A 24,567-nucleotide genomic window follows, 5' to 3' on the forward strand; every position below is an offset into this window, starting at 1 on the left:
TTAATGTTCTATTCCACTTTTTTTTTTCCATCCCTTGGCCCCCGATGACTAGACCAGGAGGTGGATCTTAACCCAACAAGACTGATTTACTGGCTGGCTAGAAACCTATGACTGTGACCTACGCTTAAAACAGAAACATAGGCCCGGCTAATCAAGACCCTCTATAGCTACCCCGAGCAAGACAACAGCCACTAGCCACATGTGCCTACTTAATTTTAAAAATCCAGTTTCTCAATTGGCACTAGCCACATGTGACTCGTGTTGACTACACAGGATATCAGAGACAGAGATTTTTTTTTTTGGGGGGGGGGTGGGGACATGCCACGTGGCTTGCAGGATCTTAGTTCCCTGACCAGGGATTGAACCCAGGGTCTCAGGAGTCAAAGCCTGGAGTCCTAAGTACTGGACAAGCAGGGACAACTCAGAAGAACATTTCTAACATCACAGGAAGTTCTGCTGCCCAGGACTGCTCTACAGAACCTAGAACCCACTGACAAAGACAGGCAGTCAGTGATGAAGTTGCAAGAGGAAAAGCTGCAACTCAGGATAGCTTGAGCTAAGCTAAGATGAAAGGGCAGCGGCAAGAGAGAGCAGGAGTCATGCTGCAATACAGCTGAAGCTTGAAAACATTAAGGTAAGTAAAAGAAGCCAATCACAAAAAGTGACATATTGTGTGATTCTACATCTGTGAAATGAATAGGCAAACCTATGGAGACAGAAAGTAAGTTAGTGGTTGCCTGGGAATGGGAATTAGAGGTGGGGAGAAAGGGAGGGAATGCTCACTAAAGGGTACAGGATTTCTTTTGGGAGTGATGAAAATGTTGTTATTAGACAGTGATAATAACCACAGAACTTTATGGATATAGTGAAAAATAAATAAAAAGATCAGTGATACTGTGCACTTTAAAAGGGTAAACTTTGTGTTAATTGTATTTACACGGTGTGGGGGACGGGTGGTGTCAAGACATCCTGGGAGGGCAAAGGCAAAGCCAAGCCACATGCAGCCAAAGCCATCCAGGAGGTGACCAGCAGAAGCACAGGCAGACAGCTGAGCGTGTGCCCTGGGTCAAAAAGCTGGTGTTTGCAAGTCTTTGAGGAAAAAGACTTTCATATATACTAGCTTGAGTGGAATCTGTTCCTTGTAGCCAAATAAGCTGGCAAACACTACCTTCACAGCTGTTCAAAAATAATTTCCAAAATCTTTAATTACCCAGTTTTTCCCCCTCTCCCCTTCTTATTACCTGTTGACCTACATTTGTTCATTATACAAGCAGAATAATTTCACATACTTACTAATCCCTCTACCTCCCCAGCAGGCATAAACACTTGCTGCATCCCAATCTCCAGACACCACCGACCCCGAACTGGTCCTCAGGCTCACGATGAGCACAGAGAACATCAAGATGAAGAGGACCCACAAACACCGGCCTAAATTACTTACCAGCTGTTCTCTAGGGGAACGAGACTAGGTACACAGAACTCAAGGGACATCCAGGGACAGGCATAAAGATCTGAGAATCAGAGAAGCATACCAGTGCCCCCTTAACCAACAGGGAAGCTGAGAGGTCAGGGCTGAGAGATGACCCCAGCCTAGAGAACACCTCTGTCCCAGGGCGCAAGCCAAGCGCTCCTCAGCTTCCCCTGTTCCTCTGTTATACAGAGTAAGTATCGGCAACACCTCTTACCATAAACAAGAAAGGGAGCTAGGGAGTGGGTCCCCTCAGCCTTTCCACAGCTCCTCCAGCAATTTTTGTCTGTTGTAATTTGAAATAGTGGAACAGATAGATTGCGAGGTCATATTCCCAGGCAGTATCACTTCAGAGAGAACACTAGTGGTATCGAGCCTACTGCTAAAGCAGTATGAGTGAAAAGAAGAGCTGAGAAGCCAAGAGGTGACAAGCACCCGCCATTCTCCAGAACTTTCCTCTTTCTACTCTGTGGCTTGGGTGTGTGGTGCCCCTGGGAGTGGGCCAGAGGACTTGCAGTCATGAGAAGAGTTGATGATAACTGCTTAATGACACCTGAGGAAGCCAAGTCCAGCAGGCAAAAAATAAAGTGGCTACCATCAAACTTGCACTTTAGGCCCAAGGTTGATACCAACTGTCCTCAGTTAAGTCAGTCATAGCCTCTCTCGGCTGGGTTTCTCATCTGTAAAAGAGGAGCAATAGCCTATGCCCAATTAACCTCACGAAGTTTTTGTGAAGATGGATGATTAAAACAAAAGCAAAAGCTCTTGGAAAAAAATAATAATGTTAGCAGAGTACTCCCTGATTACTCCTACTCAGAATGAGCGCTGTACTAAGTCCATTAGTTTTCACACTTCAGCGTACATAAAAACCACATGGGACACTATTAAAACAGATTCTTGGTGTGCCCATTCTAGCATGAGAATTATCTGCGCATGGGTCCAGAACCTGCATTTTTAATTCCAGGTGACTTTTACAGAGTGGTCCATGATCCAGATTTCATGGGATACTGAATTAGGCCGACCTAGTAAAAGATGAGAAAACAGGCTGAGGAAAAATACTGTATCGAAGGACTGAACACTAGGCAATGGTAATGCACAGACAATGAAAGACAATTTGGGCCACAAAGTCCTAATTCTAGGGATCATCTATCTGGTATGTGGTAATATTTTTATTATATATTAAGTTTTTATGATGGCATTCACTGTGATTTCACCTGTAATCTATTGCTAAACTTTTAACAGTAAAGAGAACTCTCATAAAAAGACACTACTAAATTATCATTATTTTGGAGACTACAGAGAAGGCACAGGATCCATTTCAAGTGAGCAAGCCAACTCTGTTTGAGGCCCCCAAAACTATCCCACAAAGAACTGTTGAGAATCTGCTATCACCACACTTGTTACACCAAATCCCAAGGCAGATCTGCACATGGAGGCCTAATGTCAAAGACTTGCACTACCCCCCGTGATCTAGGGAGTATTCTACCATTTAATGTTCTTGGCTTTGAATGACTTAAGTCTCTTTCAATTAGGTTCCAAGGTACTCTGAAGCCTGGTGAAAGTAACTGAAACCAAGGGTTAGAAGTGTGTTCTTTAACACAGAGCCCTGGACTCAGGCCCCCAAGGTACAACTCAGAGCCAGGGGGCCTTTCAGTTGCATACAGCGGTGAACAATGACGCAAAAGGATCAGGCTTCTCACTTTTTACGTTCAAAATTTATTTAGGCAATTTGCCAATCAAGATTGTGTGTTTGCCCCCTTGGGGTGGGGCACATCTGATGTCCCCAAAATCACAAAGTGTGCGGCATGTTCAATCAGTTGGGGGGAGGGAGGGTCAAGATTCAGGGTTAGTTTACACAGCAATACAATATTCTGTATACACTACTAAATACACCCTAGCTACCAGTCTGTGATATCAGTCTAAAAATTTGATCATTAGAAATAAAACATACAAATAAATAAATAGCTTCCCAAAAGATTATCTGAAATTGTATACCCAACCCAAAGCAATAAATCTAAGGTTTAAAAAAATACCTTAGAATCTATCAGATGGGAAAACTACATTAATGGAATTAAGAGCCCAGCACACATGAGCTGATGTTGCTGGTCATATATCAAATGCATCCTTATGTACAAAACTTAGTTACAACTACAGGAAGTCAGCAGTAATGAGAGAATCAGACTACAATAGAAAATAACAATAGTGTGGACTTTGGCTTCCTCACCCAATTTTTTTCTTTCCTCTTTTATCAAGTAACAAAGAAAACAGCCCAAGTCCTCTACTTATGATAAATATTAGACAACAAAAATACTTACACGGGACTGGAATTCAAAGAGCAATGATCCACCATCATTTCTGGAAGGAAATCCAACTTAAACGCAGCCATCACCTCACTCTCCCCTTCAGAAGCCAATGATATTAACTTGCTGCACTTGTCTGATCCACAAATATACACAGCTTTAGCTTCCTGGGCCCCACAAAAAACACAAAGTGGAAACAGGAGCTCAGGGACGCCAGCAGTGAGTGCCACAGAAGCAGGCAGGACTGGGGAAGGGGCAGGGAGCAGGGGATTAAACGGGGGATGTGAGCATGTGGAGGGAGGCTCAGCCCCGCACACAATGGAAGTGCTGATGCGCCGGGCGGGTTTTGTGCGATTTTCCCTGGCGAAGCAGTACTAAGTGCACTGTCAGATAAATAGTGTCAGACCCATGAGGAGAGCAGCGGCTAACAGAGCAGAAGAAACACAAACTTGCTTCACATCTTCCAAACTCCTCCCTGCCGAGCCGTTTCTGAGGACCCCCCCAAGCTTGAAACTACCTGAGTACAAGGAAGGGGGGCGCGGTTCTCGTCATGTAGTCTGAAAACGTTTTAGAAACAAATGGGTGGTTAGCTTTGGTCTGAACTTATTTCCCATGCACCAAAGACAGCAATGAATGCACTGTCTGGGTGCCAAACTAACCTCAGAAGAGTCATTTAAGGAGGAATGGTTCAGACCACCCATCAGAAGCAGGCCAGAGGCGAGCTGGCTGAAGAACTGGCCACCAGAAACATACTGCTCTTATATTAATTAATATTACCACCTGCGCTGGACCAACTTTGCTTTCTTGATGATCTTTATCGTAGTGAAGGGCTGTAAAAATTGCTGTTGCACTGGCATTCATTTAGGGAGCATAAGGCAAAACTTCTTTAGGAACTCTGAATCTTAATTTGTCACAAAATTTAAAAAACAAAAAATAAAAATAGTATATTCTGCCTCTTGACAGAGTACTAAGAAACACTGTTTATTCAGTATTTTGACCTTTCTAGAGAAACAAAAAACAAAAGAAAAACAAACAAAAGCCACCACAGTGATAATCATGAAGACGACCTGGGGCCTACCAGGGACAAAGGCTCAAATACTTAGAGGAGGAGAGAGGAGTGCAGACCCCGTCTATTCACTGTCTGCCCTCTTTTAAACTGCTCCTAAAACCAAGATTAATGAATGCGCACATAAAAATTCTATTATGGGTGAGCAGCAGAGATGGATACACTCAGCAGTCAAGGCAGATGTGGCACTCTCATTCTCAGTTTAGCTCCACATCCCTCCAAGCAACAAACGGTGGCATTTCAGTGTTTAGGCAGTGACTCTAAAACTATCTCTGAAGGCTCCAAATTTCACAGGGCTTCTTTCCGTTTTTACCACTAGGGCTGCCTTACCTCAAAGGTTTCACTTCACTCAAGCTCAGATCACAATACAGGGAACTTTGAAAAAAAGAAGTTACGTAAAGAGGTAAACAAATGAACTAAAGATACAGACTGACGTTAAAACAAAACTAATGAAAGGCAGTATGTCACAGCACAGGTCTGTCTAACAAAGGCTGGCACCTGTCTACATCTAACTGAGAAAGGTAGAAACTGTGTCTCCAGACATAACCACCCAAAATTTAGAACTAAAATAGCAGGTAGCTGCTCTTTCCGTTCTGTCAGAGACCCTGGCCCATCCGATCCCCTACAGAGACAGAAGTGACAGGAGCTCTCTGCCACCCTATTAACAGAGGAAGCAGAAGCAGGCTGCCACTGAGGAGACTGCAACCGGCACCCAGGGTACAGAGCTCGCCCCAGCTAGGGCTGGCTGAGCGACCGGCCCGTCGGGTCCCCGTTTCTAAGAGCACTGGAGCTGGTCACACGCCTCTTCCTACAGAGAAGCACCTGACTAAGGAGTGACTGTGTGAGGTCGGTTAATCAATTAGATTTTCTAGTTCCAGGACTCCTTTAAAAATGAATCAAGTTTTCAGGAAGTCCACTGGTTGCTATGCTTTTATTATTCACCAAAAATGCATGACTCCTAACTACATCTCTATTTTAATCAGAATCACAACTGTAACAAGAGTAACTGCCCAGTGTATGAAAGGATGTGTACTCCTCAGAGTAATTTTTACCGAGTCAAAGGCTGTAATATTTTAAAATTCATTTTATGATGGATAAGGCTGCAATGTTTTAAAAACCTACAAGGTGGAAATTTTATTACATGGGGGGAGGGGGAATTCTCTTTAAGCAGGTCACAAGAATTATCTCGGTATAATTAAATTCAACATGCTTGTAGGAAAAGAAAGAACAGAAATTAATCACAAGTCACTCCATTTTAGAAAAGGGTTACAAAGTGACAATAAAAACAATTATGGAAATACAAAAATGCAGCTGTTAGAGGGAAATTAAAAAGGAGAATTAAAAGTTATTGATAGCAAACTATCCGTAAGCAGTTGTTTAAAAGTTCTTAATCAGAAACACAGTCTAGGCCTAAAACCCAGGGTCTGCTGCAACAGAAGGCCCTAACCTTCCCTCAGTCTCTCTAACCACATCTGTGAATTTACACTCATGGTTTCCTCTTCTTCCCTGGTTGGCTGTCTCAGTTTTCTTTGCCTTGAATATTCTCTTTTTTCCTAAGGGCAATAATTCAAGGCTTGATTATGTGAGGGTAGGAACAATCGGTCTGTTATCTGTTATAACAAAAGAACCCAAATCATTAAAAATGATCAGAGAATAAGATATTCGGGTTTTCCCAGGTGGCTCGGTAGTAAAGAATCCACCTGCAAATGCAGGAGACGCGGGCAGAAGACATGGGTTCGATCCCTGGGTCGGGAAGGTCCCCTGGAGAAGGGAATGGCAACCCACCCCACTATTCCTGCCTGGAGAATCCCATAGACAGAGGAGCCTGGTGAGCTACAGTCCATGGGGTCGTAAAGAGTCGGACACAGCACGCACACACGCGGGCACACACACACACACACACCATCTCTCCTAGGAAGCCTTCCTGAATCCCTTAGGTGCCCTGCCCTGTGTTCCTATAGGACCCTGTGGATGCTACCAGAGGATCTGGGACACCCTCGAAAGAGCAGCGCACCCTGCATTTAGAGCATCAGAAGGGAATAAACAGCTTAAAAACCAGATTAGAAGACAGAAATGCTAGAATCACAGCATTTGGTTTGTCAAAAGAAAGAGCAAAGTGTAGTTAAGCAAAAAAGCCCACGTGGAACGTGCAAATGTCAGGCTGTCGATCTTGACTGATGTAACCAGGGAGTTCAATGACAGGTGAAGGGATTTTATACTTCCATCTCAATAATCTAAATGTGTTTTAAAAGGCAAAAATGTGAAGTCTGGTTATATGAGCATAGAGAAAATGAGAGCCTACTACTAAATTATAAAAGAGAGCCTATGTCTATCATTAGTCTATTTAAGGAAAAGTGCAAAAATCCAGGGAAAAGTCATAACCTAACAGTGAAGTGGACTGGATATCCCCTCAGAAGCAACGAACTGATACTACTTGAAAATAACCAACCAGAACAACTTAAAATTTAGCCTAAAATCTTTCTGGACTTGAATTTCATTTCTAAAGTTTAGTACCTCTAATATAATTAGTGGGGCTCCTAAAACTCCCCAGCTAGTACTTTGCATATGCAAAAATACACTGACCTGAATTGCTAATTATCTCTGTGACATCTCACTTTGTGGGAGACTTTCTGCAAACATGTGAGAGTTGAGCATATCTTAAAACAGAAAACCTTTGTTGAGTTTCCATGAGACGATGAAAAAATTCTGAAGAGGGGGATGGGGGGTTAAAGAAGGAATAGAAGTATTGTTTAAAAAAAAAAAAAAAAGTTCTATTCCAAATCTAAAATCACAGTAAGACCAAAAGCACTAAGTTTAGTAACTGTTATGTCTAAGACTATTTGCCTGTAAAATTATTATATATGGTACACTAAAAAGATAGGACAAGACTGAAGGGAGGAAGATTTACTTTTGAAATCTGAAAGTGTTCCATCTCCTCTCCCTGTCTTTAATCACCTATCTCCTCCCCAGTCAGCGTCAAAGTCCGAGCAGAAAGACATTCTTCTGTGCTCAGTTCTTTCAGCAAAAGTGTCAGCTCAGAGACATCCACGGAGTTTCTGGGACACACCTGACCAAATAAATCATCCTGTCAAACTGTGACCACCCTTTAAATCAGGTCATATTTTCAGGTCCCCAACTAGTTCTGGAATTTAAGTATAATTGTTAGTTGATAACAATATACTGTAGGTTGAAGCTTTATTTAGGTTCCAATGCTGATTTAAATATCAGTATGTTGAACAAATTCCAGTTCCAAGAGGGTTGTATCATCTTTGTGAAATTCACTGAGTTTTATCTTCATCTTTGCTCTAGTTTACTTAGGGTCTTCCAATAAGCCACCATGGCTCAGGCGGTAAAGCGTCTGCCCGCAACACAGAAGACCCAGGTTCGACCCCTCAGTCGAGAAGACTTCACTTCACTGAGCGACTTTACTTTTTCACCTTTAGGGTCTTCCAACTATGAAGTGGCTCAGATGGTAAGGAATCTGCCTGCAATGCAGGAGATCCAGGTTCAATCTCTGGGTCGAGAAGATCCCCTGGAGATGGGAATGGCAATCCACTCCAGTATTCTTGCTGGAGAATTCCATGGACAGGGACAGAGGAGCCTGGCAGGTTACAGATGGTGGGGTTGCAAAGAATCGGACAGCATTGAGCAACGAATCCTTTTCCAACTATGAGGCAGAAAGGGGAAAGGAAGCCAGCCAGGCAGCTGCTGTGTGCAGATACACACACACACACACGTGCCCTCCCTCTCTCCCTGTGCCTTCTCCACCCCCCGCCCAGCTCCAACTATTTGAACTACGCAGCAGCTAGTTCAAATGGGAGATAAGCCTGCATTGGTAAACAGCTAAGGAGAAAGTTGGGAAGGAGAAAAAAAAAAAAATCTAGCTTCCCAGGAATAGGAAATTTAATCTCAAAATGTAGGAAAAAGCCATCACCTTTCTGGAGGCAATTTTTTCACATCTGCAAAACAGGCCTCATGCAAGAAGGAAGGTTAAAAAGATAACCAGAGCACAACCATCCAGCAGTTAGCCCATACCTGTAGCTTTCCACCTCCCTCTCTGGACTAGTGTCTTCACTCTAAAAAACCAAGGAAAGAAAAATAAGTGGACCATGCCTATATTTCTCATAATTCCAGATACACAGCTTCTTTTCAAACAAAAGCCCCTTTGTCACCGAGACTGAAGATAAACAAACTCTCCCTCTCCCAATTTTAAAGTACACAATACACAATTACATTAACACCTCAAAGCTAATTTAAGAACACCATCAAGTTAAAAAACAGAGAACTAAACTATTAAAAGGTTTATTAAAAAGATGCTTACCCCAAAATGTCACCACAAATAGCAAATCAATGACTAGAATTTATGAGATTGAACTACAGCACATCTAGGTCACCAAAACAATCATTTTTAGCATCTGCTCTTGGGTGGGAAACTACCACAAAGCTAAAGGCTGTGTAATCCTTTTAGCAGTTAAGAGTGAAAGTCGCTGAGTCGAGTCAGACTCTTTGCGACCCCATGGGCTATACAGTCCATGGAATTCTCCAGGCCAGAATACTGGAGTGGGAAGCCTTTCCCTCCTCCAGGGGATCTGCCCAACCCAGGGATCGAACCCAGGTCTCTTGCATTGCAGGAGGATTCTTTCCCAGCTGAGCCACAAGGCAAGCCCTGAGCAGTTAAAGAGCGTATTATTAATGTGAAGAAGCCGTGCCATTTCCCCAAAGCAATCGGCCTGAGGGCTGGTGCTAGGTATAAAACTCTTCAAAAGTAACCCGAAGTTCCTGCCTTGTAAATGCATACTGATGGCCCCAGGATGGTGGTAAACCACTGAAACCAAGAAAACCAATCGGAAGATGGGGAAGTTAACTGAAGGTAAAAGCAAACAGGAACCAAAACACCAATCTATTTCATTTCTAAACATATGGAACAATCTTTCAAGTAAAGACTGCTTCTATAAAAGTTGCCCAAATTCCTACAAAAGTCCATCTACAACTCCTGCCAGCTGAAGTTCTGTCTGGCCCCGGCTACAGAGAACTGCAGAAAGTCACCAAGTCTACAACTGGAAAGTGTCAAGAATTCTGAAAGACAAAGCCAGAACCAGAACTCACCATGAGACACTGCACTCTACCTACCCTCTTTGAACTCAAAGACATTTCTTGCTGCTGCTGCTGCTAAGTCACTTCAGTCGTGTCCGAATCGGTGCGACCCCATAGACGGCAGCCCATCAGGCTCCCCTGTCCCTGGGATTCTCCAGGCAAGAACACTGGAGTGGGTTGCCATTTCCTTCTCCAATGCATGCAAGTGAAAAGTGAAAGGGAAGTCGCTCAGTCGTGTCCGACGCTCAGCGACCCCACAGACTGCAGCCTTCCAGGCTCCTCCGTCCATGGGATTTTCCAGGCAAGAGTACTGGAGTGGGCTGCCATTGCCTTCTCCGAGACATTTCTTGAGGCATAAAATGGGTGCATGAATACTTAACTGATGCTTCATACAGACCTAACCAGTCTCCAATTTTGCTAATGAAGTAATGATGCTTCCAACCATCTTAATGCCAAGTTTACACTAAGACACACACAAAAAACCTAAAAGCACTCTCCTGGACCTGCCTATATCATCAAAAGTTATTAAGAGGAAAGGAACTTACTATTTCTAAGTTCATAACACCTCATTCAATCCTGTATCATTATGGCCATTCCAAGATGGGGACTACTCTCGGAATTCAGAAGCTAAAGTAATCTACTAAATCCATGAGCAATTCTAATTTCAGAGCCCACAGTCTCTCTCTCTCAGAAATAGAGAAACCATCCAGGCCGCACAAACTTGTATAGGGACAGTGTGTCTGTCTTGAGCTTGCTCTGGAGTGCCTGTTAAGACAGTAGAGAACAAGTTAGATGTCTGCTTGTCAGTTTTATTCTGGAAGAAATAAAGACCAAGGAGTCATGTCTCCTGATATATTGCATGGAAGAGCTGAGAAACACTAGTGCTGTGTGACCCTGTGAGACCAGACTCATACTGCATGCTGGCTGGGGAGCCTCCAGGACACAAAGAGCTAAATGCAGGCTGGGGTTGTTAAGGAGGAGCAACTACGTTAAAATAGGAAGGACACACGTCAAGGCCCCAGCGAACATGGCAGCCCTGCGGGGGACTAAGAACACCCTGACTGCACAACCAAGAGAAAAGGAAAATGGAATTATTTATTTAAAACACACATAAGTAGGAGATTAATCATCCTACTAAGTCACCCAAAGACTTTTTAAAGAAAACTTAAGCGCACAAAAAAAGGACACACTGCCTTCCTTCACACAGGCCCCCGGCACTTGGAGGAGGACGGTGGGCAGACTGACACACAAGGAGGCGTCCTTAGAAGCTGTCATCCAGCTTTACTTTTCTTACATTCTGTTGCCTTGTCCGTAAAAAACAAACGCTTTGGGGAGCGAGGAGAGCTATGTGGAAATTAAAAGCTTTAGGCGTGAGGGATTTTTTTTAACTGATATTCTTTTTCTTTCTTTCTTTCTTTTAGGATTTATGCGCTTATCTGGCTGTGCCGGGTCTTAGTTGTGGCATGCGAACTCCTAGTGGAATCTAGTTTCCCTACCAGGGATCGAACTCGGGCCCTTGCACTGGAGCACGGAGTCCCGGCCATTTGACCACCAGAAAAGCCCCTAGGTTTGGATTTTCTACATCTTTCATTTATGTAGGGAACCAAACAAAATGCACTGCAAGCTGTGAGGAAGCCTGAACTGCCTTTGCTCTATGCTTCCCTGAGGTTCCACCAAGTCTGTTTCCATTAACATTATCTTCATATTCTCAATCACCATGTGCAGAGGCACAGAAGTAGTCTCAAAGAGTGGTAAAATAGAAGAGTCAAGGCAGAAAAGGAGCACCAAAAAGGTAGGTGGGGTTGGGGTGAGGGGGCAACAGACAAGGATGGGGGCAAGACGGCACTGAGGGAAATGAGCAGGACTGTCTGCTTGCGATACTCACATGTTCAAAGCACGACCTGCTTGAAGAATTAAAATTATACTTTGCAGGTCGATGGTACAGAGGACTCTGAAAGGCAAAGTACTTATCCCACAACACACAATCTGGAAAGCATTTATATTTGGTTTTGGAATATATCTTGGAACATTTTTATATGATCTTGACATGTTTCAAGGATGCAAGAGTGAATGAACAGTATCTCCTCTCACAAGAATATCTGATAAGAAAGGTCTCAGATCTCCTACACACCTCCCATAGTGTAGGCAAGGTAATGAATCTTAAGAGTTTTCTGCTGGCCTGTATGTTGAAGACCAAAACACAGTCCTTCAAAGGAAGACAGAAAGTCAACTGACTGAATCTCCATCAACAGCTCTTACACCGTGTGCACTGAGGCAGACTCCAGATACAGAGGCTGGTACCAGGCTCAGTGATGCTCAGACCTGCAAGAGGCCTAAACCCATGACTCCAGCCTCGCGAGCAAGTCCTCTTAACAATACCTGGACATGATTAATATGTTAATAATACAGCAGGGAGCTAAAGAAGAACGGAACAATGATCCAGATGAGCGGTTTTTGAAATGTTTTTAAATGAAGTGTTTTTCCCATAAACATAAAGGTGAAGCTGTTCAGGTGGAAGACAGACAGAGGCAAGGCAGACCCTACCTGTTTGCCTATTCTGGCCTCAGGGTAACCCGAGGTCTCCTGGGAAATTTGACAACAGGCCTGGATAATTCAAAACAATAGATAATTCACCAATTTTATGTCCAGCTTTGAGATGAATAGTTTCTTGAACAGATTTTTCTCTTTGAATCTAACAGGTTATCACAAATCAAGGAATTTAAGATGCCATCAATGGCAGTAAGTGTGTGCATCCTCAAACCGATGGGATTTGTATTTAAAATCTGTACACCAGAAAGTAGGGAGAAATCTCCAGTAATGTACAAGAGGCTACAATGACAAAAGTTAACACCTTCTGAGTATTTACTGTACACCATGTGCTGCTTTTTGGTCCTTTATATACTTAATCCTCCTGCCTATTCTATCTCTATTTACAGACAAGACGAGGCACAAAGGAACGAAGTAACTCAAGACCACATGAACCCAGGCAATGACGGAGCTGGATGGAATATAAAGAGCAGTAGTTGGACCCTTGAGTGAAAGAAAGCCTGACAGATACACTGAAGCACATGGTAAATTTTCTCCTCCAAGTCCCATCTTTTCCAGAGCCTCTCCTTCACTCTAGCTGTCTATAAGGAAGATCCTGTGCAGAAACCACAGAAAAGACTGCTTAAACGCTGAGCTCCCAAAAGCCAAATCTGACCATTTTTCTAAGGCAAATCTTGTAAGTAGGTAAATGTCCGAAGTCTCAACAGTCCTGACAGATTTGGCTGGGGTTAGTGAAAACTTCCTGTTACTCAGGAGACATGTGACTCTGATCAAGTTCATTAACATCTCTTAAGGGTCGGTCTCACCTGTAAAAGAGAACTGAACTTTACCCCCCCCGCAAAAAGGAACCAAATGGATGCCCAGAATACAACCAAGTCACTATACAAATCTCTAACTGGAAGAGGAAACAAATAATAGGAATGACTTACGAAAATTGTGCTCCTTTAAAAAATGTCTGTTACTTTTTAGATTGCATGCAATGCCCTCATGTCTGTCTTTCTCCTCCTGTTATGTGGCTGGTTCAATAAGAACGTTGGGCTTACTGCTTTGGAAAACTGCATGTTCTTCCACTCCCATACCCTAAAAAGCCAAATAGCCAGATAAAAGGATCAACTCTGGAAGCTGTCCTACCTAACCAAGCTCTTCCTGATGCAAAACTCCACCAGGGATTACTGCTAAATCCAGCGGGGTTTGCCTGGATTGGCCGCTCTGTTTTCCTCAGGAACCTGTAGCAGGGGAATGGCAGTTGCCACCAGATCCTAATCCAGGATCTTAGGCACACATACCACAAGTAATAGTGAGTAGAATCTAATTCAATGATCTGAGCATTCAATGAAATAAAGTGTGTAAAAGAACTCAGCAACAAATAGGTGGACGCAAGACTGAGAAACTAACCACTGTTTCGCTCATCTGTAAACTAGAGGCGATTAGGTAAATTAAACAGATGCACTTGAAACACCAGATAAATCCCCTCTGTCACTCTCCTCATTCCCAGAGCATCTCCTTCCGCAAAGTAAACGGTTTCATGTTAAACAGCTTGGGTCCTGCACTATATCAGACCTAGATCCTACTTGTCTTGGTCCACAGGGGTAAACTCGACACTTTCTCTGTGGGGTGCATAAAAACCATTTACCCGCCTTATGACACTTGCTCTGTGGCTACTATTTCCATGATTCAGACTCAAGTTTGGGGTTTCTGATTCTTTACTGACTGAGTCATCTGTGTGTGTCCTCTCCTTGACCCTAGGAGAGAAGTTTATAAACAGATCTCAACCTCATCTCCTTCACCACTGGCCAGTATGCTCATCTCTTCTTTAGAGGCAACAACTTTTCTCCAGCTTAAAAAAAAAAATGTGGTAAAAAACACATACACAGGGACTTTCCAATGCAGAGGGGCGTGGGCTCAACCCCTGGTCAGGAAACAAAGATCCCACATGCCGCAAGGTACAGCAGGGTCAAACAAAACAAACAATTTACCATCTAACCATTTTTGAGTACACAGTTCAGTAGCGTTAACACTATTATGCAATATAGCAACACTTTTTATTTAAAAAAACATGATAGTTATAAACATTTTCTTGTGAGCAGCGCATATTTAAGAATTAAGAGTCAGAGCTGGTATAAAGCCTGACTTTGCCAACATCATCTGTATGTAGAAATCAATAAATATAACACCTATTTGACAAAGCCAACATAATGATTAAATCTTCTGAAACTGTTACAAAAAGTGGTCCACAAAATAGAACAGTGCAAAAAAAAAAAAAAAGTTAAATGGTGGCGAGCTGGGCTATTCTTCCTTTCCCTGATCTGCCGTCTCATCTCCTGTTGGGTCGCATGATCTTTTCACATGATTACATACACATGGAAACAAGAGTTCACCTCCATTCCATTTTGGAGGTGCTCTGGTGAGGCAGACAGGAAATGCAAAATACGTTAAAAAAAAAAAACACCTCTTCATACTTCCTCCCCAAATACCTCTGCTGCTGCTGCTGCTGCTGCTGCTGCTAAGTCGCTTCAGTCGTGTCCGACTCTGTGTGACCCCATAGACGGCAGCCCACCAGGCTCCCCTGTCCCTGGGATTCTCCAGGCAAGAACACTGGAGTGGGCTGCCATTTCCTTCTCCCCAAATACCTCTCTCTCTAAGTAATTCTCAAATCCCCATTAAGTACTCCGCTCTCCTCCCCACCCAGCTCTCTCTCTGGTGGGGGCGGGGGGGGGGGGGCAGTGAATAAGAACCTCATTCTGCCTTCAGCTCCTCAGTTTCCCTGGCAGCACTGTCAGTCCCGGCCAACAAAACTGCCTGGTGGTGCAGCAGCATTTACATATGGTGGCGAAGCTTACGTGTAGCTTCCTCTGGGCAGAACTGCTACCTCTTCTATGCGTCTTTCTAGTTTGAACCCAGTGTTCCAGTGAACAATGTTAAATATTTGCCTAGTGGCTTCTTCACCATCTGAGCCACCAGGGAAGCCTCCAAAGACACAGCAGTCCGAGGCGGCGCAGGGTCCCCACTGTGTGGAAGTGGGGGCACTGGGGAGAGAGGGCCTCGGGGACTGAGCCACTGCCGGAGCACCTAATCGCGGGGCTCAGCCATTTTCCTGTCCCGGAACCCTCACGTATCCTCTGCTGAAATCTGGCATGTTCGGAGACCGTCAGTTCCGCCTTGGTTTCCCTGCCCTGCCATAAGGCCAAATCTGCCTCATCTAGTGAGTCATTACTGCTCCGCTCTCCAACTGCATTCTGACTTCAGCCCACTCGTGCAGCTCAGGAGGGCTGTGCCATATGTTAGTGCCATGTAGACAGAATGTGACTGGGTTTTTTTCCCTAAAACACTGTCAGAGTTACTTTTTAAATTACCTTATAATCTTGATATCTCTGAAGAGTCATTTCTGTAATACACAACCTTCTGGAGATGACTTTATAATTATTCTTCTGAGTGCTCAAAAGAGATTCTTCAGCATTTTTAGTCCCATATTCCAGATGAGGGAACTAAAGTGAAGATATCAGATTGAGTGACGCAGGTTCCACAGCCAGCCAGTAAAATTTGTACTTTCTGGAGTCACGGGGCTTTATTTGGTAAAATACACCCGTTTGTAAAATGCGCTTTTTTTGCGGGCGGAGGGGGCACAATCAAAATATTAGTTTGCTTTTATTTTCTGAGGTGATTATTAAACTTTAGATACAGCAACTACTTGGAATTTTTTTTTTTTTAACTACTTGGAATTTATTGGCTGATTCTTGTGACTGGTCTCATGACACCCACCCGAGTAGGTGAAAGAGAAGAGGACTGACTGAGAGAGGGACCACAAAGGTCCTTCCAAGGCAGAGACCACAGATGGGCGAGACTAACATTCTGAGAGTGAGAGAAATATATCTGGCTTACAGATTTAGCTACCATCACCACGTTCCCTAAAAATTTTTAAAAAGGAGGGGCTAAAAATAAATAAATAAAATAAAAAATAAAAAGGAGGGGTTACTCCTGCCTACTCTAGGCAACATGGCTCTTCTCCAGCAATAATGGTTGCTGGTTTTGATAGTTCAGCTTATCTCAGGACGGTCTCTTTAAATCTTCCCTTTCAGGTCATATGCTCTTCATTCCAGTAATTGTTTGGGCTAGTGGTTTGACTGCCACTGCATTAAGATCTTTCTACTCTGATAAGCAACAAGGTCCTACTGTATACAGCACAGGGAGCTATAATCAATACCCTGTGATAAACCATACAGAAAAAAAATGAAGAATATATATATATATATATCACTTTGCTGCACAGCAGAAATCAGCACAACACTGTAAATCAAATATACTTTAATAAAAATTCTTAAAAATCTTTCTAGTCTTCAATAGACATCACTTGCAAAATATAAAAAATGATCCTAAGTATGTGTATCAATATTGACAACTATATATGCACTTTGAATCCAGCAACTCCAGTTCCAGAAACACAGCCTCCAAATAAACTCATACTTGACATACACAAAAGGCCATTCGTAAGGACACTGTTTATAACAGCAAAAAAGAGAGACACATACGCCTATCAGCTGGATCCTGGTGAAATAAACTAGAGTATAGACACAACACCTCTGTAGCTATTGAAGAGAAGAAGGTAGCTCCAGCGTAGCACTAAGTACTGACCAGGAGGGTGTGTTTGGACACGAAGGGCCTGGGAACTCCTCCGTGTCCACTGGCACTTTCACCGCCAGGACCCGGGTTCAATCCCTGGAACTAAGAACCCACAAGCAGCGCAGTTTGACGAAAAAAAAAATAATAAATAGAATATTTATAAAATAGAATAGAGTATCTCTGGAAAGATAAAGAAAAAATTACTAACAAGGTTGCAGAAATAGAATACTGACTGAATTGCTCACATGTGGATACGTTTTATCTATTTTACAGAAATTTTTTTTTTTAAAGAAAACTCTTGGAAGTTATGAAAGACAAAGTAAAGAAAAATCCTAACTCAATCTGTTACAAACCAAGCATTTTGTTTTTCTACTTTTTTTCCTGCGTTCCAGACCTGTGTGGAAACAGCCAGGGTCCAGGTGAACCAGCAGTGTACCTACCACGTGTGAGCTGAGGGATTACACATGTGGAGTTATTCCAGCAACTTAACCGACTGCAAACCTTACAGCCGGCCTATTTACAGAATCTGGAGCTATCTTCAATCACTCAGCTGTATATATATATGTGTACATTTCTTCAATCAATCCTTCCTGCCAGGCAGAGTGCAACATTAGCTGGATTCCAGTAAGGAAGGCTAGGGACAGGGTGAGATAATATGTCAAAACAAGTTCTATAAATACAGCTTTTGGCCTAGTATCTCAAAAAGGAATCAAAACAGCTTCAAGCTTAAATAGAAAAATCCTACAGTCCTGCAGGAGGAGAAGACGGGAGGAGAAGGGGATGAGATGGTTGGATGGCATCACCAACTTGATGGACATGAGTTCGAGCAAGCTCCAGAAGTTGGAGGACAGGGAAGCCTAGCATGCTGCAGTCCATGGGGTCACAGAGAGTCGGACACGACTGAGGGGCTGAACTGAACAGTCCTGCCGTACCTTACCTTAAGTCTCTAGAGAACAAGCGAGGCCAGGGATCTGGAATCCTGCTTCTCACACTGTATCTTGTCTCCCTCTTCCTAATCTCAGGAGGTTAAGATCAAATTTGAGGTATCACTGAAGTCAGCGTCTTCCTATCTCTTCCCTTATCTTACCCCCACGCTACCAAATATATCAACAGTCTCTCACTGAGCTCACTTCAACTCTTAGGCAAACACGGCCAATATGCATCACATTCAACGGTCCTTCCACAGTACCTAGCATCTAACTTCTGCCATCTCCAAAATCCCTGACCAAGCAGCCAGGAACCCTGCCTGCACCATCTGCCCCAACCTCAACCTCAGCACATGGCGCTCACGCAGGACTCCTCCATATGGCCTTGTCTCAGGAGGCGTGTCCTCTTCTGCTGGAAAGCAGGAAACTCTACTCAACCTCTTTCTGTTAAGGTCATAATTCTACAAAACCAGAAACCACTTCATTCCGTGCAGATGCTCCCTGAAATACAAAAATTATACCTTTGCTTCAGCCAATCAGGGCATGTGTTTAGCATGGCTTGACTCATCCCAAAGGATGTGCAGCCCCAGGGCAAATTCTAAATATCTTTAATACTGTCACTTTTTTAAAAAGTGACTTCAATTTTCATGCTTTCATCACTCTCGAACTGCGCTCCTAACAATTATCATGCTTTCATCACTCTCAAACTGTGCTCCTAAAAGTGCTTCTCACATTTAAACACCCATTTATATGATCTCTGTCACCTCCTTCAAATCACTTCTAAAAAAATCCCACTGTTCCACAAAATTAAACTTGTCAGTGCTTTGATTTCATTTTTACAAAAACAAGCTCCTTATAAAATGGGAGAGCTATCCATCAAAAAATGCACATAGAGAACATCTAACTCTCGAAGCAGAGGGGGTACAAAAAAGGCCCAATCCTTGTCCTTGTTCAGAAGACAAGATCACACAAACAACCGACTCCGGACAGCATGTACATAAGGGAAAAGCATATATGGTCAGGAGAAATCTGTCATCCATTCAAGAGAGACAAGCACCACAGGAGAGCGGGAGAGCGGGTTCTTCCGCTGCTGTCTAAACCAAACTTCTGTGCTAGTTAATCCCACTGTCTAAGATTAGAATAACATTTTTGCTACCCTCTGCCGAAATTACTCTGCCTACCAATAATTCTACCATCATCATTTCTTTTGAATGTATATTATCCTGTTACCATCACATAGATTACAGCTAATGGAGCAGGCAAAATTTGCCAGGCTTCGCTCCCCATGCTCCCCTACGAAGGCATGTCTTAAAGACGGGTAGTGTAGGGCCCCAGAGTTAAAGCAGCTAAAATTAACTCTGCTTTCAGTATCTTCAACACACAGTCTGGCACTAGCAGAGATAAATTACTAATCTGGGGTATGCTTTGCAGGCTCACCACTTTACTTGCCTTCCAGCTTTTTATCATCAATAAATGAATTAGTTGACAGTGACCTGCAAAACCAAAGTCATATAGTCATTTTTAGAAGGAAATTCTAAAATGAAACGGGTTAGATGATTCATGATTCAAAAATCTCCAAATAAAATTCAGAATGTTTATAAAATTAATAGTCAAATGTTGACTACAAGCCAGTAACACACCCGACCCTCAGACTCTGGAGTCCCACCACTGTTTCTAGTCCCAGTGTGGACCTTACTAGCCATGTTTAGCTTTGGGTAAATTGCTTAACTTTTTTATACCTGTTACCTCATCTGGCAAATGGTCACAGCAACTGTATCTACTTTAGAATATGTTTGTTTGAATTTAAAAATCCATGTATATAAAGCATTTAGACCCGTGCCTGGCACACACAGGGTACTCCTGCTATCAGGATCACCCCAGGCACTGAGCTGGCACCTATGCAGGACAGGATTGCTTCTCTTCAAAATTGAGTACCTGAGATATTTTTCTATTATTTTTCAAATTCCTTTTCTATTGAGTTTATTACAGACTATTGAACAGAGTTCCCTGTGCTATACAGTAGATCCCTGTGGTTATCTACTTTAGATACAGCAGTGTGCGGATGTCAACCCCAGCAAAATGGAGTACCTAAGATTATACAGAAACACCTATTAGAGAGAGGGAGGGATGGAGATACGAAGGCAGTGACTGGCAGACAAATCTTCAACTGTGTCTGTTAAGAGTCCAGTGTAAGTGTAACTTTCATTACAAAAGACTGAACCACTTGTTCTAAGAGCACTTATTTATTTATAAACATTTATTTATTACCCGCATTATACCAAAAAGGGTTTATGGAAGCATACAATGAAAAAATACCAACTAATAAAACGAGACCAGGGAAATTATAAAAGTTTTTAAAAGATCAAGAACAAAGGAAAAGCTGAAATAAGAGATGTGCTAAATCACGGTGTCCTTTACTGAGATTAAGCTCTAAAATCTGAGAGCTGCCACTAATTTTAATCTCCAGGGACAGCCCCTACAGAGACTATACAGTGACTCACGGTATAAATGAGAAAACATTAGTAGAAAGATGACATGAGACAGGGACTAAGAGTTGCCAAGGAGAAGGTGAAGTCAACTTAATGACACACGCAACAGAATTTTAGAAAGTCATTAAGTAATGAGACCCATGAGAGACTTAGTACCAGGTCCTGGCCCTACACCAATACACACCCCTGCAGCCAACAACGGACAAGTCACAGGCAAACAAGTCACCAGACGACAGACTCAGGGACAGACTCCTGAGGGATCGAAAGGCAGACTGCATCAGTAAATAGTCACACGGAGCTCTGCAACCATACTACACAGCCACAGGAGAAGCTGCCTCAGTGAATGCATTTCTCCAGCATTTAAAGGCCTTTACCTTCCTCACCAGCCAGTTACAAATATGTGCAGCGAAGTGTCTCATCCCTACTCAGCTGACAAGTTCTATTCCCAACTTGGCATGCTTATGACTCACGGGGGGTTGGGGGAGGGGAGTAAAAGGCAAGTGTAAAACAAAGAAACCAACTTGAATTTAGACTTGAGTTGATCAAGAATGAGGCATGTATTTCTGTCTAATTAGAATACCTTACAACAAAGCAAGAGAGTACTCCTTAAATATATAACAAACCCGAAACTCTTTGAAATAATCTGAACTCTTGTCTACATGTCATGTCCTTAAATAGACATGACACCAAAAAAACATCATGAGCCTTCTGTAAGGCCAAACCAGACAAAGCCTTCTGAAACGGTGCGAACAGCATTGTCACTGTGAAGCCCAGAGAAGCGGGGCATTTCCCAGTTCCTTTTCCAGGAAAAGGTCAAAGGAAGAGGCTTAGCCCCTACTTATAAAAGTGCAAGTGTTACTCGCTCAGTTGTGTCCAACTCTTTGTGACCCCATGGACTGCTGCCCCACAGGCTCCTCTGACCATGGGATTCTTCAGGCAAGAATACTGGAGTGGGTAGGCATTCCCTTCTCCAGGGGATCTTCTGGACCCAGGGATCGAACCCGGGTCTCCCGCACTGCAGGCAGATTCTTTACAGTCTGAGACACAGGGGAGCCCCTCTTACAAAAAGATGTGTATGAGATCATTTCATAAGGAGGTAGATGTCTCAGCCTTTTTTACTCAATTCTTCTATCAGGAAATTCACGTGCCAGGAAAGGAAATTCACTTTCACCCCAAAGAACTGGGCTTTGTGACTAGTGAAAAACAACAGGGAAAAAACGCTACAACTTTAATGAGAAAAGTTTCTAAGAGAACAAAGTCACCTCTGACACTATGTTCATCAGTCTGGCATCCTCTCCCTAATATATTCTGTTAAATAATACAAATCTTTCCTCCTCACCCCACCCCCAAGATTCTGAAACATTCTTTACCATGTATAACTGACAAAACAAGGCAAACAGGTCACCTCTTTAATCTGAAACCTCAGTCCCCGACAGAAATGCACACAGACAGACGCATGCAGGTAAGAGACAAACTGCGAGCCGGGGCCGGGCCCTGAGCCGGCCCAAGCCAGGATGGGCTGCCCCTGTGCTGCGGTACAAATATAGAAAGCTGAAAAGTGGAGCAGCAGCTACAGCAGAACAGATCCTGCGCCGTGCTCAGGGAGGGAGGAGCAGGGACCTGAACAGCTTTATCCATACATGGTTGCTGAAAGGGGGCCACCAGTGAAAGCCCAATTATCTCACACACATGCATTGTGTTCACATGCTCCAGACAAAAAACAGAGGCAACACAGGCTGCTACTTGAAGAAAGGTTTGAGATTCTATTTCAGCCAAGGAACCTCCCAATAATTTCATTCACTTATACATCAAGAATCCCTCTGCCACGGGAGACAGAAAAGACACTGTGAGCACTTTAGTTGGTCAACGTCTTACCAGGTCAACAGCAGCCACCACAAGGTTTAATTCATCATTTAAATTCTGGAATTTAACATGCAAAAAAGGTTATTCTGCATCTGTGTGAAGGCCCCTTGGCTGGTGTCTTCAGAATGAAAGTCTCATTCCAACTCTCAAACTAGTTTTGGGTCTCTTGTTCTCTTCTGATTTACAAGTTAAAATAAATCCTGATATAACTTTTACAATGTATAACTTTTAAAATGTATTTCCCAGGATGCTGGCTTTTATAATCAGACGTCAAATGTTTATGTTCTAAAAATTATTCTGCTTGGAACAACTCATTCACATTCATCTCAATGTAAAGTATATGTGAAAAGCTTCATTTGTGGCCAGAGTGAACGCTCCACAGATAAGAAATGCATGGTTTGAAGAAAAAAAGGGCGGGGGGTTGGGGGGCAGAAAAGGAAAGAAATGCACTGCTCATGGCCTCAAAAGATTCTATACTTTAGCTGTCAATGAATCAACCAATATTTAGTGTGCATTTTAATATCTTTGATGACAAAACACTTGCTAAGTCACCCAGTCATGAAGGGGAGCTCTGGAGAAGACAGCATTGCCTAGCTCCTCTCTATCACTGAAATGCCTGCTTTATGCGTGCGCACAATCCTCCAGCTTATGGGACATAAGAACTCAAACATACTGGGTAGCACCCCAGCAAAATGCTTTCCCTAAAACTAAAAAAATGAAAACCCTTAAAATTAATTGGTCCACCGTAATTATTTACTTTACTGTATTTCATAAGCAAACTAACCATTTGAAATCTTCTCTGTAAAAAAAAAAAAAAAGGAAATCTTCTCTGTGCCTTTTGTACATAATTCAGTACTGATGAGCAAAAGGCCCAATCACAGATAAACCGATCTCTCAATCCCACCTCCTAGATCTCCTAGTGCAAGGCAGAGCCTTGTCCATACCCTGTTTGATGTGCTTGAAAAAGAGCACAGCAGGATTCCAGTAGTAGAGGCATTCCAGGCATGTCCCACAAAACACAGATGTGCAAGTGTTCAACATTTTATTAAAAATCTCTGAGCCGTGTTGGTGGCTTATACATTTAATTTATTCTGACCGGGCCTGTTACAGCAACTTTGATTTCCCAAAGCAACTTTGATTTCCCAAAACGTAGCATACTATGGACTGATACGCTACTTTCTGGATGACATCATAGCTTTAATTATCCATTAAGATTACTTATGTAAAAATAAACACAATGCAAAACATCACAACTATATATACCAAAGGTGATTAAAGTATAACCACAAAATCAACATGGCTATACACACCTATAGTTTGGCCTTTGCCAAGTCATTTCTTTCCTGATACCCACATCCTCAGGTGAAAAATGGCACTGGGCCAGATCAGCAGTCCGTGTTTAGGGTCCACAGACTTACAGAATTCCCGGGTATTTCACAGATTCCATAAACTTCACCATACTATGCACAAAATTTTACATATATATGCAAAAAAATTTATGTACTTAAATTGTATTTGTAGGGAAATAGTTCCATAGGTTTTTACCAGATTATCAAAGGGGGTCTATGATGCAAAACAGGTTTAAGAATCAAAGAGCAAACAATATATAGTTTGTTACATCTAACATCCTGTCATCTCCTCTTCTACTTCCTAGTCCAAAAAGGAGAGAATCTTCATGACTAAACCTAGTCAAGAATAAACAAGTCACCCTGGCCAAGAAATTATTCAAAATAATATATTCCAATTCAAGCGGAATCTGAACTGTATGACAGACTAACATCATACTTCTTTTTTAAAAATTCTCAAGCTACTGTAAATCAGCCATACCTCAATTACTAAAAAAAAAGAAGTCTAGTACAACAATTGGTTCAGGAAAAAAAATTTTTTTTTTCCCCTAAGAAAATTTTACCACCACAGCTTATCACAGGAGGCTTACACGAGAGTGGAATTCGGTAGATGTGCTTAGGGTTGTCCCACCAGACAGGTCCTCTCTTACCACGTATACTGTTTTTTCTAAGAAGGCAAGGCTTCCAGTTTCCTACTGCTAATTCTATCCTGTAGCAAAGTAACAGGAGACAGTCAGAGAAAAAACTAGAGCATGGAAGATTGGAATAAAGGAGACTGATAATAGAGAAACAAAGAAGCTACCCATCCTGTCAGCAAGAGGTGATACCTGAGAATAGACACTGACTAATAT

The 24,567-nt window shown here is 42.7% G+C and overlaps 1 protein-coding gene across 17 annotated transcripts in view; it reads right to left on the reverse strand.

Annotated features, from left to right (window-relative positions):
- The window catches only part of CELF1 (CUGBP Elav-like family member 1), a 71,154-nt gene that overhangs the window by 29,907 nt on the left and 16,680 nt on the right, over positions 1-24,567 (reverse strand). For 12 of the 17 annotated variants that reach the window (XM_061381466.1, XM_061381476.1, XM_061381475.1 and 9 more), the window contains exon 2: positions 3,784-3,935. The exons of 2 other annotated variants lie outside the window; for them this stretch is intronic. In XM_061381466.1, the coding sequence (XP_061237450.1) occupies positions 3,784-3,854 (71 nt within the window). In that variant the 5' untranslated portion in view covers positions 3,855-3,935. Of the gene's footprint in view, positions 1-3,783; positions 3,936-8,869; positions 8,911-24,567 lie in introns of all 17 variants that reach the window. 3 more of the 17 variants (XM_061381479.1, XM_061381478.1, XM_061381477.1) reach the window with 2 other exon arrangements.

Source organism: Bos javanicus, chromosome 15, assembly GCF_032452875.1.
Source record: "Bos javanicus breed banteng chromosome 15, ARS-OSU_banteng_1.0, whole genome shotgun sequence".
Classification (NCBI taxonomy): Eukaryota; Metazoa; Chordata; class Mammalia; order Artiodactyla; family Bovidae; genus Bos; species Bos javanicus.